Source organism: Tyto alba, unplaced genomic scaffold (genome assembly GCF_018691265.1).
Source record: "Tyto alba isolate M040663 unplaced genomic scaffold, T.alba_DEE_v4.0 Super-Scaffold_21, whole genome shotgun sequence".
Taxonomy (NCBI): Eukaryota; Metazoa; Chordata; class Aves; order Strigiformes; family Tytonidae; genus Tyto; species Tyto alba.
Window position 1 is genome coordinate 5,549,803 of NW_024881295.1, and position 27,977 is coordinate 5,577,779.

At 42.7% G+C, this 27,977-nt stretch overlaps 1 protein-coding gene across 1 annotated transcript in view; it reads right to left on the reverse strand.

Annotated features, from left to right (window-relative positions):
• Positions 1-27,977, reverse strand: part of ETV6 (ETS variant transcription factor 6) — a 140,547-nt gene that overhangs the window by 87,062 nt on the left and 25,508 nt on the right. The window contains exon 2 of the mRNA XM_042795329.1: positions 6,357-6,486. Coding sequence (XP_042651263.1) covers positions 6,357-6,486 — 130 coding nt within the window. The remainder of the gene's footprint in view (positions 1-6,356; positions 6,487-27,977) is intronic.

Consider the following 27,977-nt stretch of genomic DNA (forward strand, 5'->3'; position numbering starts at 1 on the left):
CCACTGAAATCAGTGGGAATTTAAGCACTCATTTCAGTGGGACCAGGGTCAGTCTCCAAGTCATTAATTTGACATTCTGGCCACCTCTCACAGTTCCTTTGTCTTATGCAGCTTTTATTTTATTTTCCCTGTATGTGCGTCAGTCAGTTTTGTTCCACAAAGATCCTTCCAAAGCAAATATTTTTACTTCTTGCTGCTCTAAATGTGGCTTAGGGTGAAGGGCTTTTTTTCCCGTCTCACTACATACTTTCAGTTCGATGCATTGAATATTCTAGTAACTAAATAACAATATACTTAATGCTTCAAAGTGGCTTTCCAGCTGCTAGCCAAAATTGTAGAATAATTAACAGGTGCCAAAGGATTAATAAAAGGAGCAGCATAATTAATAGACACTATACAGAAAAAAATGGATCCTTGGCAACCCTGACAGTATTGCTGTTTCCTCCTCCTTCTCTTAATTGTTTCCTGCATTCCTTAAGAGAAAAAAAAAAAAAAAAAAAGAAAGGAAAAGAAAACTGGTGCCCTTAAAACACAAATGATACATATAAGCAACAATGGGTGATCAGGAAAAAGAAACTCACAACAAACTGCTTTCAGGCCGATAAATGCATTAGTTTAAAGAACTTGAGCAACTGAGAGCTCAACTGCCTGGCCTGTCCTACTGTTCATGTGCACACTGGGGGTTATACAGAGAGCTTTTTTGCAGAACGTGGTACAGCTAGGGTCACAAAGGTGTTGAACCAATACAGAACCACCAGACTGGTCCCCACCAAATCAAACAGCAATATAAAATAGGTACGCAGAAAGATTCCTATGAAACACTCACTAAAAACTTAAAGCCTTTAATATAATCATTGCAGAAAACGAAACAAATTTCCTTTCTCTCCTCCTTAATGAGGGCAGTAGAACAGACAGTAATTACAAGGGACAGAGATACTGAAATAAAAAATGTTATCTCACTAGCTGTGCATGACCAGGTCTGGATACTCTGAAGTTCATCAAAATCAGCTGTAACCTGAATATACCCCACACTGCAAAACTAAAGACCAGAACCCAAGCCTATATTTGAAACAAAAAGTACTCAAATGATTTTACAGATAGGTCCTTAGCTTTCCCCACCACCACAATCACCCAAAAAGTGAGTGCAGTCAAGACAGCAACACTGCATTCCCAGTATAAAAGTTCTCCCCATGAGGTGATGCATGTATCCTGATATCTAGAGTGTGTCATTTTACTCTGAACATCAGTGCAGGCTGTTGGGGGGTCAGAAAAAATCAACAGCAAGAAAAATTAGTTGCTGCCAAGAATAATTGCTTCATATGTACAGGAAAGTATGTGCAGTGTGCCTTGCTATGAGAATGGGCTGCAGGCACATGAAGGATACTAAAGAAAGAAGAGTAATTAGTTAAAAGGAAGAAATGAACTCTTGTTCATACTTCTATCAATACAAAACACTGTGAAATCTTTACCCATGAGGTGCATCTCCCTAAACAAACACACATGCGTTCCCAAGGGAAGATGCCCTTCAGAGATAAAAATCAGACTGCACAAATTGACAGAAATGTGCAAGAGGGAATGCTGCTGCACAGGATCAGAGCAAGACTTTTTTCAGCACTGATATTTTTGCGTCTCTTGTTGCAGAAGTTTTATGTTGAAGGAGAGAAAGAAAACCATGAAGCCTTTAGCACATATTTACAGCTGCCATTGTAGAAGTCGAATCACCTTATTTTCATCTTGCATACTACAAAAAAGGGAAAAGTTATTTTCTCTCTGATTCAGAGCATATTAATAGACACAGGGAAGGGTTCTCATATCCATCTCTTAAGCACTGTATTCTCTATCCAGTTCCAAGAACTTTTTACCACAAGGTATTGGCTATAATACAAAATGAGTAACTAGTGACATTGTACCAAACAAGACAAAGATTGGTTTTAATAAAAACAAAAGTAAAAAATCCCAAACAAAACTAACTTTCATCTCCATGGTAATATGGAGTAAGTTTCCTCTGAGATAATGGGTATGCAAACAGTTTCAGAGGACTTCCATCTATCTCAGCATTCTTATCACACTATCTGCGCAGTCACTGTACTAATCTTCAAAACTTTTAAGAGTCTTTGCACTCGTGGTTTTTTTTTTTTTTTTTTTTTTCATTTTACAGTGGGGAAACTAAAACAAGACATCCAAGGTCACAGAAAGCACCAAGGGCAGAGCCTTGTGTGAGAGCTGAACTTGCTTCTCTTGAATCCTCAGTAAACAACTCCCTGGAAGTGCTCAAGGCCAGGCTGGATGGGGCTGGGAGCACCCTGGTCTAGTGGAAGGTGTCCCTGCCCGTGGCAGGGGGGCTGGAACTAGGTGATCTTTAAGATCTCTTCCAACCCAAACCATGCTAGGATTTTCCAAACACTCCTTCTAGCTGACATTAGTGCAGTCCAGTGGAGATCAGATATGCTGTAAAGCTACCACTGCATACACACCAGGGACGAAGAGCAAACTGGAGATCACTGTACTTTCTGACTACATACCTGAAACAGAGAAAAGTATTTTCTTCAGCTCCCTGCTGATAGTTTGTTTACAATACCCCCAATACTCAGTTACTAGGTAAGAAGCAGATGTTAAGCAAACAAGTATGTTTAAAAGTATGGATCCCTTACAGAGAAGTGCAACATCAGAGAAAGGTGTGTCTTATCAGAAAATAATTCTCACTATCCCAGAGCTTTAAAGTTAAGACTGATGACATTGTACTTCTATACTATAGGAAAAGGGCAGGCTGGGAAGGAAGTAGCTAATTAAAACAAGAAAGGCTGTGTCAGAAGGGAAAAGTGCTTTCACATCACCCCTGGAAAACAGGATTTCTCTATGTATTTCTAGCTATGTTGACCAAAGAGAAAGAGTCCTCCTCTGAAAGCTTGTAACAAAGAAGGATCTGCATTCCACCCTTCTAAGCTTTGCACTTCTCCCTTTTCCAGCTTCTGGATCAAATCAGCTTGGCATAGCTGAGACCCATTTGCTCACCAAACAGTGAGAAATAATTTATTGCACCAAAGGAAATTGCTCTACTACTTGTCCTGATACTATTGGCTGTTAGTGCCTTCAGAGTGCTCTTAAACATTAGAAACAGTGAAATTTCTAATAGGAAGGCATAAAACACTGTCTGAATCCACAGAGTGCATTTCATGTTCCATCCGAAATATTTGTCTCTAGTTCTACCTTCGCCTGGGCTGACTCCTGTTTTCAGCTGCACCTGTAATATAGCTCCTGAACTTGCAAGCTGGCAGAAATGAAGACATACAATTTAGGACTGAACTCTGCCTTTATTTTGGTAGACGCCATCAGAATGTCATGGAAACAGAATGAGTGGAGGCCTCACAAGCTATCAGCTGTGTATGACCGGAGAAACTTACTGTATTTCCCTGTTACACTGGAGTGAGTGAGGGTTGAAATAAAATATTAAGCTTCACCTGATCAACAAAAACAACAATAAGGCTGGAACCAAACAAAATTTCAGACCTAGAAAACCTTCAGGCTTTGTGGATCTAAACCCAATCTTCTCACACAGTACCACAGCCTGAACTAGAAATTAGCTACTTCGTCTGACTTCTAGGGCAATTTGGATTTAGGACCAAATCTATGCCTCAGTCACATCTCTCAAAAAAAAAAAAAAATAAAATGAGGGGGTCCATGCCAGGAACCGCAATACCCTGTGTTAATACCTCTTAAACCTCATGACCTGAGGTCCAACAAAGTGCTTAGTTATTTCTATACCTGGTATTAGGAAGACTACTCCTGAAATATGATCTTCAGTTCTGTTGTCCTCACTTTAAAAAGGATGTCTGAAGTGGGAAACAGTTCACCGAGGTGATACAAACAGAATTTGAAATCTGGAAGATTTACAGGAAGATTAACAGCCTAAAGAATCTCCCTTCCTACCCAGTTTAGCCAAGAAAAGGTTAAGAAGTGACTTTATCTAAAAGCACCTATATCAGGAGTAGTCTTTTGACAATATTTAGCAGGAAAGGAGATAATGAGATCTAATAGTTGGAAACTGAAGCTTGACTAATTCAAACTATAAATAGGGCACTTAAAAAAAAAAAAGGCAAATAAGGAGGATAATTAAGCATTGAAAGAACATCTAGAGATCTTGTATCTTCCCCATCACTGAAGTCTTTACATTAAGAGCTGAAACCTTTCTGCATAACATGCTGTAGCTCAGTTACTGGACTTAAACACAGGAGTTAGAGTGAAGTTCTTTAACATATGTTATATCAGAGATTGTTTTAGGAATTCATAATGGTCCCTTCTGGCCTAGCTATGAACCTATATACTTTCAACAGTGGTTCTAACAGTGTTTGAGTTGGTTGGTTGGTGCCAGTGTTTGGGTCAATATTGACTGCATGCTGCACTACAAAATGCTATACTGCCAGGGACCACAACTCAAAGCTATGTAAATGTGTTCCATGTTGTTTATGACCTGAGACACTAACTTTGTGGAAGACTATTCCACAGATATTTAATGATTAATTGTCTGTGTTTTTACTCTACAACAAGTCAGACTGGTGTGTAAATACTAATGGGAAAGAAGCCACCTTGAAAGTTTAAAAATGTGCCAACCAAAAGAAAAGAAGAAACACAACAAAAATCAAGGTGAAAGGCTGGATCACACTTAAAAATATCGGATAAAAGGCCTCCACTGAGAGGAAGCCTTATAAGCTTCACACTACTGAGCATGCTGGCTAGCTGATGGGAAGGAAGCAGGTAGTAAACACAGTGCCCCACCCCTTTCAGTATCAAGGGTCTCTGCCTTCCTGCCTTGTGCATCTGTCAGACCCAGTGAGGAAGGCAGTAAGTAATTGGAAAGTCAGACATGATCCTAGCTGTGGAGAGGACAGACAGTGGCTCCCACAGCAGAAGTAAATAGTACCAACTAATGCAATGAGAAAAAAGAAAAAAAAAAAAAAAAAAAAAAAAAGAGAGATCTCAGGGATTGAAAGTGCCAGTGGGGAAAAAGAACTGCTTCAGAACTGCTTCTGTGCTGGGTTTTTTTGTGTGTCTAAGTTTTGAGCAAAGCACAGAAATGCCCTGTAAGAGTAGCTGCAAGTCCTTCCTGGGCTGAGGAAAGAAGGCCGGCAGCCACACACGTGGTCAAGCAGGGTCTGGGAGCTCATGGATACTCAGGCAGCGACCAGACATGGTCAGAAATGGTACAGCACCAGCTCCCATTCCCATCAGAAACCACAAAAAAGGTACAACCTGGGCCACTCTGCAGCAGAGGCAGAAGAGAGTAAGAGGCAGCAGCAGGTCGATGCAGAATGCGGCATGGGCAATGAGTGACCGTGGGGCAGAGCAACTCAGTGGCCAGCAAGGGAGCGAGCATGGGGATTACAGAGGTGCTGGGAGCACTGTTTGCATCCAGAAAAGGAGTGTGCCTGGAAGACAGCTGAAGACAGGAATGAGAATGTCTTGTGATAAACATGAACTTTCCCTCCCACCCCGAAATCCCAAACCGATTTGTCGGATGGCAACATACAAAGTTACATTTGCTCCTGGCCCTGTTGCTCATTGTTGCTCAAGTACTACAGGAATGTAACACCTGACAAAAGTTTACTTAAAACCTCTCCATTTACATCAGAACTGTTTCCCCTCCAAAAAGGAAAATTCCACTCTTCCTTGTCCCCATCCTATCTCAGTAATTCACCTCTTGCTAGCCAACAGCCCTTGACTTTTCCTATTCCTCAAACATTAAATCATCTCAGCAAGGAAGTGCCTGGCTCTCGCCTTGCCCCCAGCTCCAGTTTTTGTTCCAATTATATGCCCTTCCTCCTCTGCAGCATCCTTTTGTGCACAGCTAAGCTCATTCTCCCTGCTTTCCCACTGCCTCTGTCAGCACACACGCTTTGTAGTAGAGAGCCTGGGCACCTGGAGTATTTAATATTGAGACCCATAACAACCTGAAAAATACCCATAGCACAAATGTACTCCACCAGCCACAGTGTGTGAAACTCTGACCTGGCGTTGCATCACATCACTGAGCAATTCCTATATCGTGGAAGGAAACATAGCACTTCCACTCAAAACCTCCACATTTATGCCCATTATGAGAAATAAGACAAATACTTGACAGGGGGTGCAGGGGATGGAGGAGAGGGATATACAACGTGTTGTATTTAAGAGTAATTTCCTATGGTTAAAAAGAGTATTTAGAAAAATCAAATCAGCTAGAGCTTTAACAACAAAAAAAAAAAAAAGTCTAAAGCCAGGGGGCTTCCCCTCTCTCTTCTATAAAAATAGAAACACCTCCCCACCCCGCCCCACACCCTTCTCAACCCAAAACCATAAGAAGCCTCTGCGCTGACACTCACGCAGGTGTGCCGGCAGTCTGATCGTGTCTTCCTCCATCCTGATCGCTCGAGGCACTGGGACATGTAGTGGTGACGAGGAAGTGTAATTTGGTACCGGGCTCGCTGGAGGTGTGTATGAAATTCTTTCCTGCTGTTGAAAAGAAAGCGGGAGGGGGGGAGAGAGAAAGAGAGAGGACAACGTGAACTTTGGAACAGAGGTGTGAAACCAAGGCCGGGGAGGGGGAAGTGGGTGGAAGGAAGGAAGCGTGCACGCGTGGCGGGGGAGAGCAGCACTAGCGATGGCCCCGGCTGCCCGGGCAGCCACGGGCCACAGCATGCTTGCGGGCAAGGTGCTGCCTGGTGCTGCAGCCAGGGGCCGAACAGCTTTTAGGGTGACGGGTTTAATCTTCAAAAGGTCTGAGAAGTTTCCAAGGGTCTTCTCAGAAATTTGCCGAGGGAGGAAAGGGAAGTGACACACAAGTGGGGAGATTCTGAGGGTTTTATGTCGGTGAATATCTGACAGCAACTCCATGAAACGTGCGTGAGTACAGTTACAGAAAATGCCCAATCCACTTAATCTTCTGCTAACACATCAGTCATGATCTGAGCATGTTTATTAAGTATTTAACACTTCACTCCTTCATAGCACTTTAAAGACATTAAGCAATTAGTTTTGTCTTTGCTGCAGAAAACCCTACTGTATCACCAAAAACTACTCTATTTACCATCAAGTAATGTAGTACTTTTTTTTTCCGTTCCTAAACTAGTTACTAGCACTTCCTTTGAAGTAGTTTAGCTTGCAACCAAGTAAGTCAGCATACAGAAAGCAGCTACGCAAGGAGAGTCAAATAGAGTTAAAGGGCAATTTGTGAATGTTGCATTAGTTTCATAATTGTCACTGTTAAGTTTTATTTCTGAAAACGTCTGCCAAGAAATTTAAGGCTGAAATTTCATCTGATCTGATGGGAAAATTCTTCCATATTCTAAGCCTGTACTCCAGTCACAGGACAAATTATACCCTCTGTAAATAAACATAACCACAATTTTACAGAGGCATAAAAAAATCATTATCATATGCTTCCTGGAAGGCGATGCGTGTTGTTCCCCAAAAACATGCTGCTGACATTTAACGATGGCAGTGCAAAGAGCGTGGATTTACATCCACATACATACAGAAGCAACCTTCATTTCTGATCATTTGCAGGGGGGCACATGTGCAGCTCCCCACCCTAACCCTCATCTCTGGTAAATGGAAATGACAAATTTGGTGCTGGAGCAAGAGAGGATAATTACTTCCATTACGAAATGCAACATTATCACAGCCATGCCGCAGGTAACTAGGCTCAGGCTGATAGGGGCACCTGCAGAACGTCATGTCAGCACGCTCACCACCAAAGGGAAGGAGAAGTTTGTACAACGTGAGTAAAGAACAACTAAATGTACCAAAACAGAAAACTCTTCAGGCAGACTAGATGACATGTCCAAAAAGAAATGGGACATGGAGCACCTAGAAAGTCTTGCATCTCTCAGCCACCACTTCAAAGCAAGCCCAGTCCATTCTGGCGCAAGGTGCTGCTATCAGCTTGCTGCTGAGGAGCTCATGCGGAACCAGAAGTTCCACCTCAACGTCTGGAGTCCCACCACCACACTATAGCCACCACTGCTGACAGTCATGGCAGAGAAGACTGATGGCATGTGGAGAATAAACTATTCTAACTATTCTGGTTTTAGATGGAATGAAAAGAAAAGCCTGGTTCACTCCACCATCACTATGTTATTTCTGGGAGTACAGCCTCTGTGGCTTTCAGCTCAGTAGTTTTTAACCAGAGATTGTTCAATCTTATGCTCCAGTCTCCCACAAAGCCCTTTAAAAATCTTACTGTGTCCACTCAGTTTCTTTCTACTCATCACTGTCCAGGCAACAGCAATCCATTAGCTCATATAAATTTAGTTTTTCTTAGTTAACAAACAAGGATGTTCACCAAGATGCAGTGGAAGACACACCTGTAGAGCTACAAAACATAATGCTGCTTTCAATTTATGCAGCTCCTTCCCTGACCTGAAACAGCTGACTCTTAGGCTTCATGTTCCTGCAAAGCCTGGCGCGCTCTGCCCCTTGTGCAGGCTCGCTGCCCATTTGCACCTTCTCACCCCTGGTGCATAATATCAGCGATTTGCAACGAGACCAGCCACTTCCTAGCATTTCCTGCTGCGATCCACAGCTCAGATAATCGAACCACACTGCAGCTGCTTGTTTTGTTTATTGAATGAGATATTTATAAAAAGAGGAACACTTCTGAAACAGCCACAGAGATGCCTGCCTCTGCAAACAGGCAGTAGAAGATAGATGGGAGACCTAAAGTCCTTTTCCTCCCTCCTGAAGAACAGAGGATACAGTCCAACCTTAGGTCACATTTCATGCTGACAGAAATACTGAATCACGGCTGCAAAGACAAGGGCTAAGTGGCTTCAAAGGGCCTTCTCACTGGCCAACAGCAGGAGGAAAGTGCAAGCAGAAGATGCAATTAAATCCAGAACCCCATGCACTTACCTCAGCACCCAGGAGGTGCTGTATCAAACTAAGGCATTACGCTCCAGTACCTGCTGCCTTTATCTCCACATTGATGAACCTCCTAAAGGCATACAGTAACCTGATTTATAGCAAGACAACTTCATTGAGATTTACTGTTATAAATAAATAAATTTGATTCACTGTTTCCTAGTATTCATAAGAACAGGATGGTAGAAAACAAACAAACAAAAAAAGTTGTGGAAATGCACAGTTACTTTTTCCACACACATTGGATGTCCACAGTAATGTGTGAATTGGTAGTACTTGCAGAACACATTTTACAAGGCACAAAGGGGAGTTAGCTATCAGACTCTTATTAGTGCCTTTGAAATGCCCTCTCTTACTAATCCTGCATTTTTTTCCAGCACCTTTAACCCAAATAGTAAGGCAATTTAAAGACATTAGGTAAGTCTTTCTCTTTTTATTAGATCCACAGACAACCTGAGTTACAGAAACAGCAAAGCTCACGTGAGCTAAGTAATTTCAGAGTTAAGCTGTCTTGAAAAAGAACAGCATGTGCCTCTCAAGGGCAATACATTTAACAAGCGCATCCTGAAAGAATAGCCCGTGTAACTGTCCTGGCCAGATTTCCAAAAGGTGTGGAACAGTAATGGCACAGGGAGGTTAGGCACTGGACTTGTGGAAAAATGAGCTTCATCCCAGTTTGCAGCATGAGTCAGTAACGTGGCTGGAAGCAGAACTGCAAACATCAGTCCAGTTTTGCAACCTAGAGTAGCTCCGTGCTTCAGCCACATGCAACTCCTGGCCTACACAGAGGCATGCATGCACGCACGAGGTCACATTTGCTCCTCCAGGCTTTTTGAGGCTTTTTAGAGTCATACTTCCAGCAGGTACCTGTTGTGCTCACACCACTGAGAACAGATTTGCTTTAATCTTCACAACTCCAGAACTGCCTAGTGCTTCTCTCTATGAGATCCATCAAACAAAAACATGACTAGTATCTCATGCTTCTAAGGTTATGCAACCAGATATGCTACTAGTAGGAATTTTTATTAAATAGTTTCCTAACTAGTCAGTTTAATATTTCCCTCTGCATTAAGGCCAAAAATAGATGGTTCAATGGAAGAGTTGTTGAAGCATCAGGTTGGGAGAAAGGATAGGTAGTGCTAGTAGCAGAACCATCATGAACCTTGTGTGTACTTGAGCAAACGGCCTTGCTGCAGCTGGTAAAAGAGACTAAATCAATACACATTTGGTGTGGTCCTTTGAGATTATTGGTGATGAGTGCTAGGAAAGTGCTTGGCATTACCACAGTCCAGACTCCTGGCCTGTCAAGTGACTCTATAAACATTTAAACCCACAAGTGACCAAACACTCAGCCCCAAAACAACTGCCATCTACAAGCAACTTCAAAATAGCTCCCCAGTATTTTTCCAGTAGCCACAATGAGGTGGATGAAACAGCTGGCATACTGCTTGCTGTCATCGTTTTTGAAAGGCTTCTGCAGCTCACAGTGAGTCAGGGAAGTTTTCACCATGAAATTCCACCTTGATTACAATAATGGAAGAGATCCATTAAGTCAACCTACATGGAGACCCTCCCTGGGGTTTACTCTACTGGCTGGTGCTCCAACAGTGCCACCTAGACAACCAGCCAGGTCTGCTGAGAGTGAGTCATGCTTTCACCTGCCCGATCTAGCAGAGACAGATTGAAACACATGGTTAAGAATCAAGGCAAGTTGTGGTTTTGTTCTCTTTGTACTAGTAAAGTACAAAATACTGAATATCCAGGTGCTGTCAAAGTGTTAGGTCAAACCATCCCGTGTAAAAAGGGAAGGTAACTCAAAAGCTATATTGATCATGACTATCTAGTAGGAGTGTACATAATATCTGACTAGACTCCAAAAGCCAAAGCACACATTGATTTCAGTTTGAAGAACAGGGGTAGATACATTACAGACAGAATCTGCCCAAACAGTTAGAAAAATTGGAACACAAATCATATTGCTAAAATAATAATCCTTAAAATTTCAAAATTGCAAAATCAAGTTTGTAGTCACCTTTCAAAAGAAGTCTAACAGTTGAGGATAAGTGAAGCTGCAAGTAAAAATAGCATCATGTTTTTGCTAAAATTACCCCCTTCTAAACTCCAAGGCAGCAGCCTTCACCATAAATGTTCTCCAGCTTGCAGTCTGATAGTCTTTTTGTGCCTTTACTAACTTCACTCAGATGGCAAACACAAAGGCCATACATGTTTTTGCAGAAATGAAAACAAAATATGTAAGAAAGCATGCTAAGCAAGCCCTAATATCCCAATGATGTGCCTACTTCAGTAGTTGGATAGGTGGTATACTGAAATGACTTCTTTTTATTTGATAAAACAAAAAAATACATTACCTATGCAGCAGTTTTTAGGAAACCAAAGCAGCCAATGGGATCTGTAAATACCCTTGCACTGGACATAAAAGGCAGCTGACTCTTAACACTGCATAAAAACTTACTCTTTTATTGCATGTAATGATACTATACAAGGCAAAATAAACCAGGAGTGAAAGCTGACACGTATTTGCCCCCCAGGCTGCTGGTGTAGGTGTGCCACTATGTGCTTGTCTTGTTGCTTGTCTTCACTGTTCATCTTCACCCCTCCAAACAGCCCAGACTCCCCCTGATCCACAGAGAAACAGGAGTTACCGCAAGGTGGAGATACAGCAATTTCTGCTGCGGTAACTATCAGGAAGCCAACAGTTAGAAGAAAAAGAGGAGAAAGTTACCTGTTACGTTTTCACAGGCCGTCCTTGCTTACTCATAGGACATTGATAGCATGACACTGCTTTAAGGGAAGCTTCCAGCTCCCTGGGTATCATCCCATCACCCTGTTCCTACTCCTTGCCTGTGGGACACGCACTCAGAGGGCAGCACTAGTAGGTGTACAGATGTTCTGGTGCCCTCTTAGATTTATGGGGAAGCCCTAGGCTTAAAAGCCCCGGAGTAGCACGCCCTTGGCTTGTGTAAATCCAGGTTTGAAACATATGGTTGTAGCTCTCGGGACTCTGAAAGCTGGTGTTCTGGACACAGCACCGTATACCCCAAATCATCGAGGATGTTCAGCTCTGCAAGGACATGGGCCCACGGCTCCATACCCTCCATACTTCCCCACCTCAGCATGCTTGCTGAAAGTGGAAAGACAAGCCAAGGGACTAGGAGCTGTGGGGAGCCTGAGCAGGTCTGGTTTTGTTACTGTGGATCTTCCTATGCGTAGGTGCCTTGGGTACAGTACAGGGGAAAAAATGGCGTTAGAGAAAAGGGCTGAGGGGGGAATGAGGTGCTTGCAGGAAAGATTCAGAAGGCCCTGCACGTCTGGGCACCCAGCAGGGAAATGCCAGTAAACCAGCTGCAGAGTAGCATAGGGATGACAGCAGGAGATTCAAGTTAATCATTAGGGAAGCAAGTGAGGGGAAGAGGAAAGGTAAGGAAGATATATGCAGTGTTCACTGGTGTTTTGTATGCAACACTATAGCTGGATATGAAAGTCCATAGGGAGGAGGGGGGAAATCAGAGGCCTTAAGTGACTGTATGGCACCAGGTACACAATTAAAACATTCTGGGACTTTGGTCAATGTTATAGCTTGCACACTTCAACTTCTGCCAGGGACAAAGGATCAGGCTCCAGAAAAAGCAAAGTAGAGCTCTGCGGTACCAGGGTATGAATTAAACTCTCCATTTCCCTCCCTTCCCCCAGTTGCTGTCATCTTCTTAATTTCCATGGCAGACTTCTCCTCATTTTTGATCCCATTAATATAGCAATTCACGTCAAATCTATAGCAGCATAATCAGCACACTATCAGTAATTAGAGAAATTAAAACAAACACAGCTCTCTGGAATGGACCTTATGCAAAGCAGCACTGGGAAAAGATTAACATCTCATTTCCTGCGCACAGAGAGCAGAGATTGTCTCAGTGACCTTAGTGATTTTGTGAAGTTCAGTTCCTCCCTGCCTCCTCCCTTCAGCCTGCCTCTGACAAACCTTCTGGCACGGGGGCAGGAGATAGCTACCCTCTCATGTCTCAGTCCTTACTCAAGCAAATAAAAAACACAGAGGTACAACAGTTCATCACAAAAGGGAAGGGGAAAGGAGACAGCGGGGAAGTTCATGCTTCTCCCAAAATGATTACAGACACTGTTCTAATTAAATTAAAATCATACAGACAGCAATATTGATGCATTCAAGTGTTGTGAAAAGGCAGCTTGCAGAGGTCAATGCTGTTGTTGAAAATGCCATGATGCGGTCGCATTATTGTCTAAGCACTGCAAAATATCTCAAATTAGAAAATACAAATGAAGCAGAAAAACTAACTGAACTATATGCTCAAAAAGTATTTCCTCGCTGAGGTCACTGCTAATATGGGGGAATAGAGAATAGAAACAGGCTGCGGGAAGATAGTATCAGGTAAAACTACAAGATAATACCAAGGCAAAAAGCTTAGTAAGATTCTTAAAAGGACTAGTCATTTACATGAATGTTAAAGAATGCTATCCATAGATATCCCACCTGCCAGCACAAACTACACATAGGAGGCAGATTCTGGTTCAGAATTTGGAAGTGGAATCATCACACTCCAAAATGGGAGTAAGGTCTTATCTATTTGAAGTAGGAGACCCTTTCACCCACCCTTCTGCTTGAGGCTCTAGGAAGAGGCAGTAAAGCTGAGACTTGGCCCACCTGGCCTACTACTTCAAGGCAGAAGTCAACCACGGATCCAGCTACCTGATGTTAAGAAACTATTTGCCTCTAGCTCCTTTCCACATACGACTCCAAAATTTCCGTTATGGGGTTGTCACTGCAACATTCCTCTGAAGAACTTGCTACTGACCTCTGTTTAAGCAGGGCATGGAGAAAGGTGGGCCACTGCTCCACAGGGCAACCCCTTTTGCACCTACATCTTGATTTTGTTAGCACATTCACTTAGCACAAAGCGCCACAGAAGGCTCAAGAGAGAGAGTTTATTGCACAGCTGGGAAAAAAAAAAAAAAAAAAAACCAACCACGTCTTTGAAGTACAGTGGCCAGTGAGTAAGCAGCAGGGAAGCAGGGAAGACAATAGAGGAGGACTCTCCAGGCTTAGATAGCAGCACATCAGGGATATTTCACTGCATCTTTTTCATGTTCTCTTTTCTAAAACAGTGCTGGGGAGCCTCACCTCTGTAACATACAGTGGTTGTACAAGCCTGCCTGTATGGGAGGGAATTCACACCCTGAACACCTGTGATTGGAATCATGCACTCATTTCAGTGCAAAATTTCTGGAGGCCATGAAACTGTCATGGGAAAACCACAGGGAAGCATGGTGTATAGGGAGCTGCCCTCTCACATGTTATGGGAAAGGGGAATCCTGGAGCTCCCCTGCAGCTGGCAGGCATGGCAGCACAAGTGTTTTTACATGGTTGCGTTATGAAGCTATCAATGTACTGGCAAGCTGCAATGCCACTATGTATTCAAACACATTTCCAAGGATGAGCATCATTTCTGGTCTTTTTACAAGGGATGTGCGTAGCCTTCTCAACGTTTTTACTGAAGCTACAATTACTGTGAACAGGATCCTTCACAACAGGGGATATCCAGTATTTCCATAGCACAAACCACTGGTCAGAACTGTCACATGGACGAGGTCAACTCATTCACTGCTGTGGATTATCTACATGCCCATCAGTTAAGTAGTGGAAAAATCATGGAAGAGTAATTCACATAAAAGTCATAGCTTCTTTTAATCCTCAGTCACTGATGGAAACAAAATGCCAGAGGAGCTACAACACATTTTAAAAATACAATTTAAAAATAGAAGAAATGACACTTCTCAGTCCCATTGCACAGCTGGACTCTGCTCCCATCTATATCTGCAAAATCCTCCAGCGATTTTTTTTTTTAAACAGTGATTCTGGTCCTGATTTACATTAGTGGAAGTAAAGTCCACGTATGGGCCTCAATCTTCATACTCTCCAGTTCAGTCACTTAAGTTTACTCTCTTTCCTTATCTACATGACATCAGTTTGAACCTGAAGGTGAACAGTGTGTATATATGCCTGTTTGGAAACAAATTGCATCATGTTATGCCATAATTATCTTGTATCTGTTACCATTTGAAAATATAGGCACACTCCAAAATTAGCTACTATAACAAACTGGAAAAAAGTTGTTTATGTGTGATCACGTAGGTGACTACCCTGGTAAGCATGAGAACATCTCTCCTCTATGAAGAAAAGTTATCTACCACTGGAGGTACTGAGAAGACAACCCTGATTGGAGACTTGGGTTCTGGCACTGGAAGACCATTTCAGACCAGAGAGCTGGTGTGCCTACTTATTATCTTGTGAAGCAAAAGTTTAACCCTGCAATGTTGACATCTTTACAACTTTCCTCACTGGCAAAACAAAATACTATTGGCATACATAGCACCACCACATTTTCATGACAGCATTTTATCATATTACAGAATTCTAGCAGACTTTCCATGAAAAAGGACATACCAAATACACAAAGAAGCCTGGGGGTGCCATCACAGGGTCTAAACCTACATCTTAGTTGCTGCTCCTAAAGGTTCAAGTGGTGCAAAAGTAACCCAGCATACAGAGCTGGGTTACAGAGCATACAGGGAGTGTGCTATATCCCCTCATTCAACAACACCTCTAAGTAGGTAACGGCAACTTTCCAGAGGGAATCTAGGCCAGCCTGGGAAGAGGATAGCTGTAATAAGGGCTGTTGGTGAAAAATGAGCAGATCCACTTGGGTGCTTAGGAAAACGGAACGGAATCCACGAAGAGAGAAAGCCAAATAAAATACCAGTTCTCAAAAACTGTCTCAATAAGCTAGTCCAGAAACAAGCAGCAGTTGATGTTAGCACTATAAAATATCAGAAGGATTCAGATTATTTAAGTCCCAGCATATTAAATGCAGAGGGAGTTCCTAAAAAGGACCATATTGCACTGACCTTGTCTACTATACAGAAACTGGATATGGAAGAAACATCAAATTACAATCTTCCTCTCTCACTGTCTTTCACCTACTCCAGCCACTTACTTTAACGTGAACAACATGAGATCAGTGTGACTAAAAGGAAACTCTAGCTGACAAAGGAGAGTATATAAAAAACAGCTGGTAGGATTTCACTCAGAATATTGCATCCTGTACATTTGTAAGTTCTTCATTATGCATCATATATATATATACACACACACATCTATATATGCAAGATAGACAAGTTTTACAAGAGTCAGAAGGTCTAGTTTATAAGGAAGGCATAAAGGAACTACAGAGATGGAGAGAGATATGACAGATACAGCTCAACAGCCAAAAGGAAATAAATATAGAGGAAAGGGAAGAGAATCTGGAAGACATATTGAAGAAAGATGAGCTGTGATTAAAGCATTAAGATGCAATGGGAGACCACTGAAGGAAGCTGAGTTACATCAAAAGAAATGAAATCTGCAAGCAGGCCAACCTGTACAAGAATCAGGTTATTTTTTACAATTTATTTAACAAGCTATTTAGCAGCTTTTGGAAGGTCCCTCCAGTCGGCAGTCTATGGGTAGGAGAACACAAACTAGAAGAAACTGAACCTTTTGCTGATCAATGCATCAGACACAGTATATAACTCAGAAAAAAGTAAACAAACCCCCTGGGGGATAGCTTGAGGCCAAAAAATCTTATATTTCCTTTAAAACATGGTCCTTCCAGTGCAGAACCATCAGGACTGGCAGAATTTTAAGGAGACTTTTTTAATATGTTTGTACAGAAACAGCTGGGTGCGGTGCAGCATATCTGATTCAAAAGAAGAAAAGATGAGTTTTCATATGTGTTTGAAAAGAAGCTGAAGCTCCCAAGCAATCCATCCTTTTATGAAGGTGTAGGTGACAGAAGGAGAGCTGAGCCTGAATTTGACAATATGGTCTGTATTCCAGGGACAATGACAGGGTCGAGTGATGGCTCTTTATTAAATGCTTTCTCCTCAAATTAATGCTGCACACTCTAATGATTTGGCCATTACCAGTAACAAATCTGCAATGTCCCTGCCTGGAGCTAATAAGTAATGAACTAAGCGGGTGAATATTCTGTTGTGTAAGGAGAGCTATTAGCAATCCTTTCCCAACTGCTCTGAAAACAAGAGATGCCTTCCAGGTACAACCTGTCCATGTGACAGGGTACATCCCACACAGCCCTTATTCGTCCACTCTGGAAATTCCAGCGGCACTCCCAGGACTCAGAAGGGGAACAAGAAGTGGATCACCCCCTGCATAGTGCTGCTGTATGGGGCTGGGCGGCAGATACCACACTGCAAAGCACAGATAAAAAACAAGCTCCGCAGAAGAGGCTTGAACAGAAATGGTGAGGACAGGAGTCTGTTCCCAGACCTACAACTGACTCTCCAAAATAAGTTGTGGCATCACCGCAGCCCTCATTGCCTTGGTTGTGCCAACAGGGCGATGGGATAATGCTGAGCCCACAGGTCTGTCAAGCCCTGGGATGGCTAAACACAAAAATCTGTTTAGTTGCTGTCCTTCTGCCACAAACCCAGCACACATAGCTTTTCCAGTTTGTTAAGTTCCCCAATTGTTTTAATTGTTCCTTTCAACCTTTGCATCCCTTTCTGTTCTTCTTCAAATTATTATTTTGTTTTAACTCATAATCCCAAAGCATTGGTTATGATGTTGCTCCTGGCAGAAGACAAGTGCTGAAGTTTCACTCTGGTTATCGTTGGCTTGTTTTCACAAGCTAAGCATTGCTGGTTCACAACTGAATGGACACTGTAGTGAGAGCCACTCCACCCTTACCATAAGACTGCTTATGAGCAGCAAATATTGCCTCACTACAAGTGACAGGTTTGGGAACTGAGCCAGCTGAAATGGAATAAAGAGTAAAGTGCTAATTCTGGGCCTATTTTGACTCGATCTGAAAGCTTGTCTGCTGTCCTTATTATTACACTATTTAAGTATGTCCTACAATATTTCTACCACTTTCCTGCAATGAAGAGAAGTGTTATTACACTCACAAGTGGAGGGACCAAAACATACGGAGGTTAGGGTGGTTAGCCCATCAGAAGCACAGCAGCTGAGCAAAAACCTTCTTCGATACCTTAGAAAATATTCTCTCTGAAGAACTCTATTGCGATCTGAACCCAACTGTTTGGACTTGACATTTATACAGTGACAGCACTCAGAGGCAAACCGAACCACGGGGCTGCTGTCCGAGACACTGCAGAAACACCAAGCAGAGGACAGTCCTGAAGAGCTAAAAGCTAAAATAGTCAAGATAGAGAAGCACCAGAGTAAGGATCTTTTGGAACTATATTTTACAAGTAGGAACAGAGTTGCAGGAAGAAGCAGCAAGTTGCCTACATTCCATTTTGACCCCCAACCCACATGGCCATGTTTCTGGGGTTATGTTGATGCTCTAGAAACAGAAAGATGAACTACAAGAGAGAAGTAAAAAAGGACATAGACATAGCGCAAAATCTCTGAGAAGGCATCATTTCACTTTGCATTTCAGCACTGATTTTAAACACCCTCCCCATGAGCACTTCTGATTTCTAATGCTCCTCCTCCTTGTTAAAGCATTGACTGAAATCTTTCAACTCACAAGTGGTAGCAGGGATGGCCTGCATCAGAAAGGAGCTGTGAACCCGTTCCAGAAACACATCCCTCCTCTGCCACAAGAATCAGGACAGAGGCACTCCAACCCTTCCCACGGTTACGCAACGGCACAGATCCAGTCAGGAAGGCAGGTCTCTTTACCCAACCCAACTCACAGCTAAACAGCCTTAAAAACCAGCACAGCTTTCTGCTGGCACAGGCAAAGCAAATCAGGGGGGCATCCATCACCCCTGTCTAATCAAGCAGGGTGTGTTTAACACTCTAGCTGAGCTGTGAGACTGTCTGAGGAGATGGGAGAAGAAAAAAAAACAAAACAGCAAACCTGCTTACAAAAAGCATGACAACACACTTCTGTTCCTACAGCCAAGAAGGTGACCGGGACAGTTGCCCAAGAATAGGTATATTCCCAGCATTTGGGAACACATACGTTCCTTCTAGCAAGCCCATCCCAGCCCCTTCCACCACATGCCCTCTCCCACCATCCCGCTCACACAGAACTATGGCTGAGGTTTTCGTTAGGGGAAAAGTAACTGCATTTTTTTTTTTTTTTCTTAAAGCTGGCAACAAAGACATGAGACTTTTCCTGGCATTTCTCCTGTTTATACAGGACCTGCCAAACCGGTTGTGTGATTTTTATGCTGCTTTCTTTTCCACAAAGTCCTTCGAAAGGCAGAATAACAGAAAGCAAATAAGGAAAAAGTTTGGTTATATAGGTCCAAAGATCAACCCTTGGTAATACAGCTGAAAAATCAAAAATTAACCAGAAACTTCCTACATTTATTTTGAATATCCAAAGACCACACTTGTTTATATTTATTATTAAGACTGTGTTGAAGTAGAGCAGTTGTTTTGAATAGTGAGAGGCAGTCCCATTTCAAATCGTTTAACATCTAAATAGGTAAGTTATGTGGCAGATAAAATGAGAAACTGAGGCAGAGCACTCAAACGAATTGCTCAGGGTAGGCAGAGCCAGGGACAGAGAGAGTAGGTCTTCTAGCATCCACCTGGAAAGCTGCATATTAGGTCATGCCACTTCCCCTGTGTACACGTGCCTAATTCCCAACAAAGCCTGAGCTACTGTATGTGGATACGAATGCCTCACCTCCAGCACCAAACAGTTCCTAATCCTAGAAAATTATGCTGGTTTATCCTCTTACAACGCACTAGACAAAAAATAATTCATCAATTGGAACTGCCTGGCTATAAGTCCACTGCCAGGGATCTGAAGACCAGAAGCAGTAACAAATTTTATAGTAAACATTTCCCTCAATACACTCAATCTTGCCAAAAATCAAAACACTGCACCAAAAATAGCCCTTTCAATTACTACATAGGAGTTTTTTTAATGCTGAGGTTTGTTGGGATTTTTAAGGAATATCTTATCTAAAGCACAGCAGCACACTGTGCTGCTGTGCTTTCCAAGTGGAACATTTGGTCTTTGATTCAGAAGAAATTTCTGTTTCAGTATTAATTTTGCTATCCACATCCAAAATCCCAAAGCAAAATGAAAATTAACATGCAAGTTTATCTTTCCATTCGGAGTGCTCTTGTCATGCTCTAGTCTCAGAATTTCCCCACAGAATGAAAATGCTATGGGCATGGGGGGGGGGGGGGGGGGGGGGAAATCAATCGAGTGTACCAAAGCAGTCACCCTACCGCCACAGCCCCAGGTGCCCACTGTTTACTCAGGTGTCCCTATCTTCTCTGAGGGCACAGAAAGCACGGCCTTCCCCTTCGACACTTGCGTATTGCTCAGCTCTCTCACCCGTGAGGCCACCCAGCACACACCGAGCCTGCCACTTGGATGGCCCCGGTTTAACTGACACAGTAAATATTCATTTTCACTGGGCTGTATAATAAAGGATGAGATAAAACCTTGAGCAAATAAATGGGCAAAGTTCGAGCTTACAGCTGCTCCTCATGGGCCACTTTGAGCTGACACACCTGCTTCTTTGGCAACTGGTTTTGCTCCTGAAGGCTTGGGCTTTGCAGGGCTGCCTCAGCAGGGGTAGGTGATGTGCTTATTACAGAATCTGCCTATCGGCCAGAAGGATCCCAAAGCGATTTACAAACAATTTGTGAGGGATTTATAAGCTAACTTCACAACAAGTGAATGGGCATCACTGCTTACACACCTGCAAGCAAAAAAATTATCATTCACCACGTTCTGGTTACATCAGAAAGGCAGCTGTTTGGGAGCCCTTAAAATCAGCTTAAATGAGCATAACCAGCCCTCCTGATCCTGCAAGCCCCACAAAACACCATCCCCAGTAGTTGTAAGCTGTCTGAGCTGCTCCAGCTCCCTCTGTGGCCATCATGGAGGGGTTCAATAGTAATATCTACATACATAATCACACAGCAGTGTGAGAAAGGATCTATGGATGCTTAAAACTTGGGTGGATCAGCCTTCATGGGCATAACACAGCCATCCTACACAGACTCCTCCACTACAGCATGCATCCTCGAGACGCTTTTAGGCTCAGACATACAGATATCCCACTGATGGCAAATACGGTTCTTCACACCAGGAGAATCCAATCTGAATTAGACAGAACCGTGCATGCTGTATGTGTGACGGGATGATATCCACACAACAAACTGCATTCATCATACAACTGGCAACCACTCGTCTCCTGCCTGCTAAACCAATGCTAAAATTACATAACAAATGTGAGCTGCCACATTTCTTTCTTTACCCCAAAAGCTTCTCCTCTTCCTATCCTTTTCCAGACTGGAATCCTAGCAATAAGAATGCAATGATCCAAGGCCCCAGACTGGAAATGTTAAAGCTACTAGCACATTAAAAAGCAGAGTAGCCTGGTTTGTACGGAAACCAACTTTTTGTTGGATTAGCTGATGTAGGTGGAAGAGTGGACAGGCTCCCAGGCAAAGCTCTAATCTTTCAACGCATGCACGCATGTGTGCACATACACTTATGTTATATATGTATATCATTACATACCACCATTGAAACTTTAAATTTAATGTCAAAATTTACAGTAATAACCAGAGGCCTGTGCTGAAACTCATCTCAACCTGCAAGTGTGTAAAATAAACGCAAGATCTTAATCTTTGATGTTACATGAACTAATCTTAAAAAAAATATCTGTGAGCAAGCACACACATTCCCACTGACACAGGGAACTATATGTTTTGCTGAACACTAGAAATTGCAGAAGTGGGAAATGGAGATACTGGTATCTTTGTGAGCAGAACTACCTGCTCCTATTACTCGCAATAGCTGGCTGGTGACAGTGTGTGATATATTGCAGCATGACAATACCTCTTGCCATAGCTAAGCCCATAATTACAGAACAGCTGAAAAAAAAAAAAAATGCATCAACCCTGTTGAGAGATGCATATCTGTTGTGCACCCTTGGCACAACAGAAATGATCATTAGATGTACACAGAGCTCCTAGTTTGGGAAGAGAATGAGGAAGCCTGTTACTAAGAGACAGGTGAGAATTTAGGGGCACAATTCTCTAGTGCATGAGAGAAAAGAAAAATGGGAAACACTGACAGCCCCAGATATAGCAGAGAACACGGAAAAGAATCAGATCTCACTGATGAGGATGGAAAGGAAACACAAGACACCCATGAGAGCAAGTGGGAGGAAACACCACAAGCTCCCTGGTCTGTAGAAGCAGCAGACTTCAAGGTTTAATGATGAAAGTCCAAAAAAGCATAGCCATCTTTTTTATTGAAGGTGGTGGGTTCCTCCCCCCATATGGAAACACAAAGTTCTAAGGGCACTAGATGACTTCAGACACAACTGCAAATCCAAATACCTCAGCAAGTCCTAGAAAACAGAGACCAAAGTGTGTGTGTCTGTGTTTTCACTATTCAAAATACCCACAGGTACCTATTAATACAATGAAGAAAGCAGTCTTTTTTTCTAAAAGAAAAACATTTTATTCCACCCTTGCACTCTATCAAAATTAGTCCTTCTGATTAAACCAAAAATGAAAGATTTATTTTGGTCAGTGTAGATCCATTAGCACCAGCTGCATCTGCAACATTACTTGGGCAAAGCCTCCCCCATTCTTTTTAAAGACACAACTCAACGCTAATCGTGCAATAAAACTCGTTGCTATGCTAGAGGTCATCTAGACGTTTTTTCATCCTATATTAATTTAGACTAATTTATCTCAGTACACGTAAGAACAGACACTACACAGATCCTGCGCCAAACATAAGGCATGCCATCAGTCTCCAAAGTGGTGTATCAGCCTAGGAAAGTCACCTCAAGCAGTCGTCCTGAAGCAAATGTTGGCTAGTAAATTTTACAACTGTTAGTTAATGGGAGTCAGTTGTAATCTCTTCATTTAATTTATACTGGACCACAAATTCCCCTCTAGTCAAAGCTCAGGGTTTAGTAAACAATTGCAGGGATTTAATTGCTGTTCCTTACCACCCTGCCACCAGGAGCTACAATCCTGAAGCAGACTAGGCAGAAGGAAATGCCTGAGTGCTCTTATCTGCTCCAGAGCAAAGTCCAGGGGCTTACCTGAAGGCCCTGGGGGCTCAAACCCAAGCAAAAGTGACCCTCAGGTTAAATAGAGGCATTTGATTAGCTACGCACAGTGACTGCATTAGCAGCTGCAGAGTTAATGTAACTAGGCTTGCTCACTCTCTACTATTTTTGTAACTTGAGCTTTGACAACAAGGAGTTTCAACCACTTCAGCTCAAGGAGAAAGCAACACAATAGTGGAGGTAATGATGTGCATATAAACAGCAGAGAGAGTAGTAGGAAAACTGGAGTTACAAGCTATACTGCCAGAGCAGTGAGGACAAATCTTTAGTGGTCAATCTCTCAAGATGTTTTGGGGTTTTTCTACTAAAGGATGATATTTAAGGCATGCAATCTATACCACTATTCAAATAACAACAACAAAAAAAATCCATACCACTCTTCCCAACTCCCAAAAATCTAGCACAAGTGATACAATCTGTGTTTTCACATATTATGTATATATCTAAAATATCTACCCCCTCCCCCTTCCCTTTACCCACAGATCATTCCTAAACTCCTGGCAGCCAATTTGTACAGCAATGTGGGTAATCCCAGGTGCAAGTACTTTGTTCCATGACACAGATTTACACATGCAATTTGTATCATTAAAGAACATTAGCATCCACATGATTATTTGCCTACCTATCTTTTCCTTTGTATCTTTTTCTACCTATCAATTTCAGAGACCCTTGTTTCAAAGAACAAGGGGGGGGGGGGGGAGAAGGGGGAGAAATGCCTTTGTTCACTTACACACACTGATGGCAAATCTAGGCCGAGAGTAGGTAAATCATCAGCACGCAGAGAGCTGGGCCTAATTTCTGAACATATACATAAGGCTGTAGTTGTCCATGCTAAGTATTATTTGCCACACCAGTGTAGATAGCAAAAGCCTAAATAAGTTTTGATGGCTGAGGAGCAGGGCCTGACTGAACTTTGAGAGCTGAATGGGAAAGGCCACATAGATCCTCTCTGCTCCTGCACTGCACTTGCAGTTATGATTCTCTGCTGCATCTGCACAAACTTTGGCCAAAATGCCATCTCAGGCTTAGAAAACGTCAGGTCTATATAAAAAAAATCCATCTCTGATATATGAGCAGTTTAAGGATGACTGTACACACAGTAGATGTCATAATGCTGTTTCATTGCTATCATTCAGCTAAAATTTAGAAATATAAATCTTTATTCAAAGACCTCTAAAGCCAATGGGGGGAAATAAGAAATCTTAGAGGGAAAAAACAGAAATTATTTCTTCAGTTAAATTTTACTTATGCTGACGCAACGGATCTCCTTCACCACTGTAAACCCCCAAAGTCTACCTGGACTTTGGCCTCCTTTTCTTCAAGTTTCATGCAGAAAACAGGCTTCCAGACAACTTGGACATGGTTTCGTTCCTTTAAAAGTACTTGAACCATAGATTAAACAAACTTTTGACTCTTCTTAATCTCCTTACCATGGGGATGGCTGTTCACACTTCTCTTCACAGCTTGCCACTGCTGAAGTGTGTCTAATGTCACGCACGGTAAGTTAAGATTTCTGGTGGGGAATTAGCAGAAGGGGCAGACAGATTCTCAAGACGCAAAAGACCCTGCTCTTGTGATGACATCATTCATAATGAAAAGCCACAGGAGAAATCTCCTGCCTCTCTCAACTATGTCAAAGCAGAATTTTGTCAAGTAAAAATCTGTTCCGAAGTTTCTCATCAGTGACTCTATGGAGGAAATATTACAACATATTTCCGTTTAAATCAGTGTCAAACTGCAAACACCTGATTATGGAGCCCTTAATAAATGTTCAGCACCAGGCAGTTTTGGGAGGCAACTAAACCATGGCACAAGTGAACGGCTCCAACACTGAAGGAAAAGCCTATTGTTTTGTGATAGGTCACAGCTACCTTCCTTTGGACAAAACTGAGAGAACAAGCCTGTCTCTCACTACGGTTATTCCACTAACGCCCATGCTCGTTGCTTAATCCTATCTCAAGTCCTGTGCCTCATCCTTCCCAGCAAAACGTGAAATCAGCAGGAAACAGAGACGGTTTACAGACTACATGCTGCTGCTGAGCGCAAGCCTGCTCATTCGCAACAATAGTTAAATTTAGTACAAAAGAGAGGGCCTGAAAGAAGGGACACTTTGCACCACGAAGCTCACGAGCCCGTTTGCTTTAGCTCTTTTCCTCCCTTCCTTCCCCTGCCCTTTTGGAAAGCACAGTCACTTCCTTGCTAGCTAGCAGGGGGACAAAAATTGAGCTGAGCAGATGCTGCAAGGCTCATGATAGAGAGTGAGCAACATTAACATACAGAGTACATGCATAATATCTGGAGAGGCAGAGGAGCCCAGGTTTGAAGGGAAGACCTCCCGACCCCAGGTGGTAACTATGCCCAATCAAGCCAGCCAGATGGGTGGCAGCAGGTCAGCCCGAGCAAGGCTGGGATCACAAAATACATCATGGCAATGAACTACCTGCTGATTAAAGCAGCTCAGGGATAATTTCAATTACCTGAACCTGAAAGCCAGCCTACAGGCAGATGGGAACAGCACCTCAGCCTTATAGCTCCTAAACCAAGCCGTGTGCCAGCAGTAAGTTTGTAGCATGGTTTAGGCTATGAGGGAGAGGAGTCTCTTCACCCTCTCCTACCCACAGAACAAGGGAACGCTGCCACAAGGCAAATCCTGTACTAGAAATGCAGAGAGACTGCGCTGGCAAGGCCTGGGGTGGGATAAGGCCAGGCACATGGAATTGCCCCAAAAGCCCAGCCAGTGGAAGGACTACCAGCAGCCACGCTTGTTTTGCCGGCTTCAGCCTGAGCGCTTTCCTTTCCTCTACAGATGTGAGAAAGCAGAAGCTCTCAGAAAAACATCCCTTTTACATCAATCAAGTTTTGACACTCCTGGGCGGATTTCAGGTGTACATGCGTAGTCAGTCACAACACATCACGTCAGCAGCACTGCCACCTTCTCCATACGGTGCATTTCGAAGGAGACCCTCACCTTACACCCACCTTACACACACCACACAAACAAACGAAGCACGTTTCCAAGTTCACCACTCCGGCCAGCAGCAGAGCCAAGGAAAGTGTCCCAGCTCCCTCTCACCATCACCCCTGCATGGCCATGCCACGTGTAGGGACACCGAAGCATGGTAGGCATGTTTGGGAAGAGGGGGTACGCACCCAACCTGCAGGAGGGACGGTCGCCCCTCTGAGGTGCCGGCAGCCCAAGGAGCCGTACAGTGAAGGGGCTGCTGCTTCTGGAGGAAATACAAAGAGATGGAGGTTCCACAGAGGATGAGCTCTGGGCTGGCTTTTGCTTAGGCAAGCCCGACCCGAGAAGGCAGACTGCTGCCCAGCACACCCCATCAAGGCAGCCTTTCTGAAACACTTCAGGCTTTGGTGCAGCATGGGTCAAGACGCATCTGGGATGGCTCTGCAGCACCAGAGCGCGCGAATCAAGTCCCCCCCCTGCCATGTACCCTCTCCAGAACAAGCACTTTTCCACCAACAAAGTAACTCCCACTGCCAAAAATTCCTACCATCTGCTTTCCATATTTCCCTATAATGGAAAAATAGATTCTCTGCTATTTTTAAAACAGAATTAGTTTGCAGTCTTAACTTCTTTTCTTTTTAATCAACATCTTTACCTCAGTATGTAGATGCCACTAAGAAAATAGGCTTGAGACACAGGGGAAAATCTGGCTCGGGAAACCATGACTGACCCCAGGCCCAGTGGGAGGTAAACCCCACTGAGACAGGAATCTCAACTTCCCATTTTCACCATCTAAAGAACGTGACAACTTTTTAAGTAAACTAAATTAATAAATAAATCTGATATCCAGAATGCATTAAGGAAAAAAAAACACAAACTGGTAATTTTGATAGAACTGGATTATGAAGCAACTATAGAGGCAAAGCTGAGCAAATAAGAGCCTTTTGTAAGAAGGTGGGGTAGAGGTGGAAGGGACAAATAATATGGTGATAAGTACTTGAGGCAGCACCTCTTCAGTCTGCATTAGCTGCAGCCAGAATAACATGTCTGACCAGGTCTTCAACCAGATTTCTCGGAGTCCCAGCCGGTGACAAGCTGATAAGCCTCTGTATCTACCTTAATTGATGAGAGCTGAGGCCACTCAACAGTTTTTAGGACAGACATTCACAGCAGAGATTTTAAGATGGGAAGTAACACAGAGAAGTGGCTGATTTTCTGTTTGTGGTTAACAAAATAAGTCTGTGTATTTATGGAAAATTAGTTTCTTCTGAAAATGGATATAAAAGAACTACTTTTTCATTACAAAGGAAAAATCTATTAAAAAATAATTTCTTTTGAAATTTTTCATGGGAAGTGCCACTTAATACCAGTTCTACTTCTATGTAATAAACACGCTACACAGATGTAAGCATATGCACCACAACCAATGTGTTTGGCTAATTTAAAAAAAAAAAAAAAAAAAAAAAGGCAAACACTAACTCATCCCCTTCTGCAAATTCTATATTTCTGCATGAATTTATGTACTACAAAGAAAGGGACTGAATAAATCTCACTTTAACCCCTTTTTTTTATTTATCTTTAGTTAAACTCCTGCTTTACTTCGGAAGTGCATGCTTTAAAGTTAACACATCATCATGTGGGTGAATTTCTAAAAACTGTCTTGTGAAATGTCTGGAATTAATATTGTATATGTGCATACATGTAGTATATTAGCTAGTACTCACATTAATACAAAAGATAGGGTGTTAAAGGAACAGCTAAATAGACAAAAGTAACATAACAGCTTTCAAAATGAGCATAAAATGCTTCAGCCTACAGGTCTTGTTAGATCCATGGGTTCAGGCACCAAACATGGAAACTATAAAATCTCAGCAGCCCTGGAGCCTGCTCCAAGTCCATTCACAGGATCCACACACACATTGTAAAAAGAGTTAATTTACTGAGTGTTTTGCTTCATCTGTACTAGTGCAAA